General features: G+C 31.5%; 1 protein-coding gene across 1 annotated transcript in view; it reads right to left on the bottom strand.

The window, feature by feature from the left end:
• The window catches only part of LOC117172855 (Bardet-Biedl syndrome 2 protein homolog), a 1,136,351-nt gene extending 1,131,274 nt beyond the window's left edge, over window positions 1–5,077 (bottom strand). Inside the window, exon 1 of the mRNA XM_033361113.1 lies at window positions 5,026–5,077. Coding sequence (XP_033217004.1) covers window positions 5,026–5,031 — 6 coding nt within the window. The 5' untranslated portion in view covers window positions 5,032–5,077. The remainder of the gene's footprint in view (window positions 1–5,025) is intronic.
• Between the last annotated feature and the right edge of the window lie 3,148 nt (window positions 5,078–8,225).

The following is an 8,225-nucleotide window of genomic DNA, read 5'->3' on the forward strand; positions in this document are numbered from 1 at the left end:
ACGTCACCCATCCCCCCACTTTCAATGCTTTCAGCAACGTCAGCTGTTGCAGCCACTACGGTTTTCTGCTCTGTGCGATCGTCCAGTAACTGTTGCCCTCTGTCGCCAGTTTGTGGACTTCGCGTCGTCGTCATCTTACCTTACCCAAAGCTCTGTGACGTTTCCCGCCTTTATTTCCTACCTCTTGCCCCCCTGACCAAGCAACTATTTTTTCACTCCTGACCTCAAAAACTTCACACGCTCCAAATTTTCACTTCAAACCACTCACTTTCACCCTTCACACCTTTGCCTTCACTCACCCTTCTTCCTTTACACTCGATCTCTGCACTTTCTGCCTTTTCTGCATCCACTCACCCTTATTTCCTCCACCAAAGCCAAGAATACACCACTTGAGAAAAAGAGTTCTTTCGCGATCGGTAGATGTTGAATTGTGTTAAATGGTGTTAAGCTTATGTACAATCTAGTTAAATAAAGATGAAACTGTCGTTAAATTTCAAATTTGATTGAATTGAATACAGATATGTGGGTTGTTTCTTGGCTTCAACGGTGGAGAGCATTGAAATAAGCTGGAGAAATAATAAAAAAAAGTTCCCTTATTTTTATAATAATTAGTTAAATTCAACAAAAAAACTCAGGAAAGTAATTAGGACTCATAGTTCTCAAGTTTTTGGTTTGAAACTTTTCAAATGTCGACAATGTCGAAATATAAAAGGAAGCGTTTAAACTTCAGCATAACTATTTTGTATGGAAAAACTTTATTATTCCACAATTTCGTTTTAAATCAGAAGTATGTTAGCAATTAAATAATTATTCCATTCAAAATTATTCAGTTTCGAAAATTGTATTATAACTTCAAAGTCTTTGAAATTAAAAGATTGTAAATGAGAGAAACTTGAAATAAAAACAATTAACATTACAGTGTCATTATTTTCTTTTAGAAGCGTAAAAATAAAATAATAATTATTAAAAGAAACTAGTTTATAAATGTGAAATTCAAAATTTCAGTATTTGTAAATTTTCGAATATTCTTAGAGTATAACCTGTCAATTCAATTTATTTAATTTTGAACGTTTTGAATGAAATCACTTATGATTCGGCAACATGGTGCAGCTTTAGGATATAAATAATTTAAAGCTGCAATAAGTAGATCATTCGATGTCAAATCTCGTGAAAAATTGAAATAAATGTAAAGCCTTCGAAATCGAAAACTTTTTATAAGAAGAAACATTTTAAATTGAAAGGTTTTAATATATTTTCAATTTAAAACATTCAAATTGAGTAATTTTATAAACAGAAATTTCAAGAATTATATTATTTGAAAATTTTTTCATAGAGTTTGATAAATTTTATTCAAATTTATTTTGATAATTAGCAAGTCTTTTACCCAACTATAAGAAACTTTGACAAAAATGTTTATAACATTAAGAAAAAAAAATTGTTTAAATGCTATAATTTTTTTAAATTTTGGGCTAATTGAAAAAATCAGCTTGAATAGTTTTGAAATATATTTGGTATCTAGTGAAAATTTTGGATGAGATTTTTGGATCTATGAAAAAATAATTTGTTATATTTTTTGAAAATTTTCAAATTTTTGAAAAGTATATAACTTTCCTAATTTTTATCAAAGTAAACAATTTTATTCAGATAATTTGCAAGTATTTTACCCATCTATAAGAAACTTCGACAAAAAAATTTTGAATTTCAAAAAAAAATTTTGAAATTTTGAAAATGCTCCCAATTTTTTAATTTTGGTTCGAAATACCTGATTAACGAACTAAGCCTTCATTTTGGGTACATTCAGGAGTGTATCAAATGCGGACTCGATTGGACAAATCCTTCAAAAGTTAGCGTGGCTACAACATTCAGGTAACCATACATACAGACATACAGACACACACCAATAAAATTGTATGATTTTCGAATTCTGTGAGTGCCGAAACGCGAAGATCCATTAAAAACCAGAGATCGAAAATTTGGACGATTACATTACATTCTCGGGAATGAGAATGTAAAAAATTATTTGATAACAGAATTTCGTCCTTTATCTATTACATGAAAACATTTGTTCTTGTTTACAAGATGGAACAAGGAAGAAAAAAATCTTGACTGGAATATATTAATTGTTAAAGAACAAGAAGCTTTGAGTATTATAACGCTAGGTGTAAATAATTTTAAAATATATTGCTTTTTAATTTAATAGACTCAATATTAAAATGGAAGTTTTAATATTGTCAGAAATAAATATTTACATTAACGTCAAGTACCTAGATGACAGTTTTGACTTGTCATATGTTCAATTGTAATTTTTACATTATTTCTAATTGTCTACTGTGTAATGAATTGCAGTTAGAAGAAAATTGTGAAAAATACAATAGAGCGGAATTAAACTTCGGGTTTCAATAAAGATCTTTGAAAAGGAGTATACAATTTTGGAAAAAATAAGTCTAAAAAAAATTGCCAGATCATGTAAGAAATAACCATTGTTAATATCTTCTTCAAATAAAAATGTCGAGTTTTGGGAATGATTGTCGTTCTTTTTCTTAAAAACCTTTTTTTGTTAATGAGGTAATTAATTTATAATGCATAAGCTTTTAAAATCTTATGCAAGGTATTGAAAGTTAATGAGATATTTAAATTAGTAGAAAATAACTTTATTTACGAACAAATTTAAAAAAGCAAGTTTTTTATTGAAGGAAAGAACTTAAAATAATTATTTTAGCAAAATCAAAAATTTTGAATGCAATTAAATACGTAAACAGTTAAACAAGTAAAATGCAAATAAAAGCTTAATCGACCAGCTCGAAAATATAGTTTTCTATACATCACTGGTGGAACAAATTTTAAAGTTTCAATTTATTTTTCTCAATAAATAAAAAATAAAGGAAATAATTACATGAAACTAAATAAAAAACTAAGGAAACTTATATATTTACTGCAAATAATATAAGATAAAAACGCCGTCAAATTATTATCAAAAATATAGAATTTTAAAGTACATAATAGTTCTGTGAATTTATAGCATTGGTTTATATTATTTTTCATGATTGCCGTTTAAAAAATGCAATTAGCTCAGATATTAAAACAGCGAATATACGAAAATTATGGAAATTGTTATGTCAAGTTTCAGTATTAAATGCCAATAAAAAAAAATTAAGCAAACTTACATTTTTTCTTAAAGTTACATTTTTGGAGCAGGGAAAATGACATTTTGTTAGATTAGGTTACTTCTTATTTCAATTTGAAAAAATGGTTCATATTTATAACATGGCCTTAGCTAAACTGTAGAAGCAAGCCGTAATTTCCTTTGGCTTTCGAAAATGCTCCTTACACTTTACAGCTGTTAAAAAACTCATATACCACTAAATTCACAAATATTTAAAAAAAAGCAAAATTTCAGAAGACTTTTGCCTAGGTCTATAAAGAAATTTAGGGACACATTTTTTTATAAGTTTTTATAAGGAAATTGCTATTCAGATTTTTTATTTCTTTAACCAGAAAAAAATAGTAAGGACATATTCAACCACAATTCGGGTTGAATTAACCTGACAGTTTTTTTAGTTTATTTAAATTTAAATAAAACTTAACTGTATCTTCAGATTCAATCTTCTATTAATTTCTAAACAAATTATAACTTGAATAAAAAATAAACTTTTTTATTCAAATTTGTTGATAATATTTTATACTGACCTCTTTTCTACATGTTAGATCTAATTTTGATTTTAAAAAGTCTTTAGAGTTTTCGAATTCCTTCAAGACCTTTTCTACTCAATTAAAATTATTTTTTCATTTACTTATAAAGTAAAATTAGATTACGAGGTGTGTTCAAAAAATAAGGTGACTTTATGGGTTTCTCAAAAAATATTCATTTATTTCTCAATATTTATGTTGTCCCCTTCAAAGTAATCCCCCTCAGATATAATACACTTGTGCCAACGCTTTTTCCAATCATCGAAGCACTTCTGATAATCATTTTGTGGTGTAGCCTTCAGTTCTTTCAGCGATGCAGTTTTTATCTCCTCAGTCGTTGAAAATCGATGTCCTTTCATGGGTCTCTTCAGTTTTGGGAAAAGAAAAAAGTCACTGGGGGCCAAATCCGGTGAATATGGAGGCTGAGGCATGACTTTGGTGCTGTTTTTGGTCAGAAAATCTTTCACAAGTACTTTCAAAATTAAGCATTTTTGGAACAAATTTCGCTGACACACGTCTCATGCCCAAAACGTCCGAAAAGATAGCATGGCATGAGCCAACCGATGTGCGAACATCTTCAGCAAATTCTCTGATGATAATTCGGCGATTTCTCAACACCATTTCTTCCACTGCTTGAACGTTTTCATCTGTTGTTGACGTACTGGGACGTCCAGGGCGAGGTTCATCTTCGACATCCTCTCTCGAGTTTTAGAGCACTGGATTCCATTTTTCACACAAAATTTAATGCAAACTCTTTGCTCCATTTTTTTCAAAAGAAGAAAATCGCCGAGCACACCAAACCCTTCTAACCTTTTACGCCTCTGCCAGAAAAACAACACGAGCTATATAGTCAAAACCGTGAACATATGATCGTGACGAGTGTACCAACACAACAAAACAAAAAATTTAAAACTTGAATGTACGCAGCCCACGAAAATTGAAGTCACCTTACTTTTTGAACACACCTTGTATTACTATTTTGGATTTCAAATACACTATAATTTGGCGCGACTGAATATATGGTTGCCTGTCGCGCCTTTACAAGCATGTGGCCGAACTAAAAGCAATGTGTGTGTGTGTGTGTGTGTGTGTGTGTGTGTGTGTGTGTGTGTGTGTGTGTGTGTGTGTGTGTGTGTGTGTGTGTGTGTGTGTGTGTGTGTGTGTGTGTGTGTGTGTGTGTGTGTGTGTGTGTGTGTGTGTGTGTGTGTGTGTGTGTGTGTGTGTGTGTGTGTGTGTGTGTGACCACAAACTTGCCTGCCTAATATCTTTGGTCCCCATTCGTAGCTCAAGTAGTACTATATGTTGCGCATGAAGTTTAAAAATAAAATTCCCTCTCACTTGCATCGCAGCGTTGTTGTCTGATGTTCCCACTGCGTGGCGCTATCATCCAGACAAAATTCTTAAAGTTACTGACTGAATGCTTATTAACTGCTACTGCTTGAAGACGCCTTCGGCCCATGTAAATGACAGGTATTTTTTTTAAGTTTTTAACGCTGAAAGAAAAAATATTGCGATTACTCTGTTAGTTTCTGAAGCAGATTTTAACCTAGAATCCAAATTTTAACAATTTATAAGTTGATTTTGCTGGGTTTTTTTTAGTTTTTTTAAAAGGAACAGAATGGAGACCCAATGGGGTCTTTACGGGTACCTTTTAGAGGCTCTATTCGGTTCCTTTGGTCTGCCCGGGATGCGACTAAGTTCATGGCGATGATCAAATTCCTAAATCTCAAATTTTTTAATCACAAAAAAGTCTCCGTACTGGTGTCCCAGAGACACGTGTTCGATTCCCACTATCGCAGCTTTATTCGAACTAGATTCGTTCTATTTTAGCTTAGAATATAATATTAATACGTAATCGTATGTTTAAGTGTGTTGGATAAACAACTTTGAAAATAGCCAAATTACACTAAAATCGGTGTAAGACCAAACACCTAATTTTTTCGACACTGGAAAATATGTATATATAATTTTTATTTTTATTGGGATAAATTAAATTATCCTTACGTATACTGAAGTGGTCTCGCAGCGGTTACAATTTTGTAAATTATTTATACGAAAAAGTTTCATCTGAATTATCTCATAAATTCCGAGAAAGCAGACGAAAATGTAGAAAGAGATGTTCGATAGGAGAAGCCACACTCGACAAAAATATATTTTTTGCGCAACACCGAGACTTAAGATAAAATCAAATTCTAAGAGCCCAAATTCTAAGACCTTATTCTGCCTTATTATAATAAGAATGTGGTCATACATAGCGCTAAAGGGCTTGATAGTAAAATCTTGGGAAGACATAATCCAAGAGAAGAGAGATAGAAAATCTAACGCCCTATCTACCGCTATTTTTGCAAGGAAATTTTGCTAAAATAAATCAGAAAAATAAATATCAGCTCGAAATTAAAATGCAAGAACAAGACGCAGATTTTTCTAGCGCGGCGGAGTTAGTTCCTCATGAATGAAAATTGATATTTGAAATTTTGAATTTTAAGACATATATTATCGTAGGTAATTACATTCCGCATCTTTTTTTCTCTACAAAAAATGGTGTCTTTTTTAGTTTTTAACTTTAACTTTTCAACTTTATTTACAATAATATAAAAAATTATACCTGAGATATTTCATCATTCATTTCACAAAACATTTGAGCGTTTCGTTTATCGAGGAGATTTTGAGCAAACCAAAACTTCCTTCGAAGAAGCTGTTCAGAAGGGTACAAAGAGGTCTTTTGCAAAGGCATTTTTACAATATAGTAGTAGGTAAAAAGTGTGAACGCTAAACTTTAAGCGAGCGACTGACCTTTATGTGTGTATTATGCCGAGTCGGGACGTCTTGCAGTTTAGGCGGATCAATAAGATGTCAGACATAGAAATAAGTAATAAAATTTCAATCCGATAATTAACAATACTTTCGGTCACTTCGTCAGATGAAATTTATGTTTTAATATTATTACTTTAATCTTTTTTTTATCTTTTAATTTGCAATGAAGTATGCTTTTATTGCGATATTTATGTAGGAGTTCGAAATGTAAAAAAAAGAACTTCATTTTTTTAACTGTTATCGAAAGAAAAAAAACAACTAAATGTTGTACGTAATCCATTTGCGCGCGTTTTATTAACATTTCTAGCCCACGCTTTTTCATCTTTTGTTCATTTCCTCCCTCTAGAAGAACCCTGGGATTCACTTTCCATTATGGAAATTTGAAATTTTGTTTGAATAATAATTTAATTATTTTAAACTATAAATTTTTTTCTCACTAAACCTGAATCTCGCAATTAGTGAAAGAAGTTCACAATTCGGTAGTCAGAATATAAATGATCTATTTTGTTTTTCAAAAAATTGCAATGTATTGGTTACGTCTGTGCTCAAGAAGGCTGAAGGGAGTTTGAGGGTCATTGAATGTTTAAATTAGGTTACTGAAATGACTCCGTCTGCCGGAAGGACTTGAATAAAGGTAGAGATTATTGTTGACATTGAAAAAAACACACTTATCACATGCCGTCCAGCAGATGGAATGATTTTCGCATAAATTCCTTGCCGTAATTTTTTTGCCGCTTTTTTCAATGTCAACAATAATCTCAATCTTTATTTAAGTCCATCCGACAGGCGGAGTCATTTCAATAACAAAAAAGTTAAATTTAAGAAATAGGTGCAAAATTTCGTAAATTGAAATATTTTTTACTAATGAGGACTGCCGACGTACAGTCGAAACGTCTACCAAATATTTACTGAAAATCTCTCAGACATAATTTCAATAAATTGTCCAGTAATTGACTGACATTTCGACTTCCACCTACAAGAATTTTATTACACCCTGGTCAACAACTTAACATCTTATATAACGAGTTATGCAATCGCTCACTAAATAATTTTAAATATTTTTATAAAGTTGAAAAGTTTTGTCGCTCAGTTTTATGAGCCACAAATTATGAATATTTCCTGTTAGTTTTATAAAGAAATTCCAAAAACTGTCGATTTAAGCAGGAATTGAAGACAAAAATTGAATTGAAAATCTAATTTTAAAAAAACTAAAACAGTTACGATTTTCTTGTAGAAAACAAAAAGATGCGGCTTGTGATTATATACGATAATATATTACCTTTACCTTTAACCTTATTACCTTTAACTAGACATACGGTTAGAGAAACTATAAAACTACACAAAAAATTGTTTTTGTGCGATTTAAAACGATTGAAGTATTTTTGAAACTCAATTTATGAAAAAATTTCAAGGGCCCTTATTAGGATCACCGTGTATCCTAATATGGCCACTACACGTACCCCAATAAAGCTATGTCTAGGAAAGGGCGATCCGTGGTCAATAAAGTGCTGATAACAGTGGCGGATCCAGGGGAGGTGTTTAGGGGGTTCACCCCCTCCCTTTCCCGAAACGTTTGACCTTTCGTATTAAAGGCCAACGCCGCTAAGCTATGCATAGGACATACATACGAGGGTGGATTGATAAGTTTCCGGCCTGACCAAGAAAAACAACGTTTTTAAGAATTTTTTTTTTTATTTTTCAACATAATCTCCTCCAAGGCTGAT

The sequence above is a fragment of the Belonocnema kinseyi genome, chromosome 5, assembly GCF_010883055.1.
Source record: "Belonocnema kinseyi isolate 2016_QV_RU_SX_M_011 chromosome 5, B_treatae_v1, whole genome shotgun sequence".
Taxonomy (NCBI): domain Eukaryota; kingdom Metazoa; phylum Arthropoda; class Insecta; order Hymenoptera; family Cynipidae; genus Belonocnema; species Belonocnema kinseyi.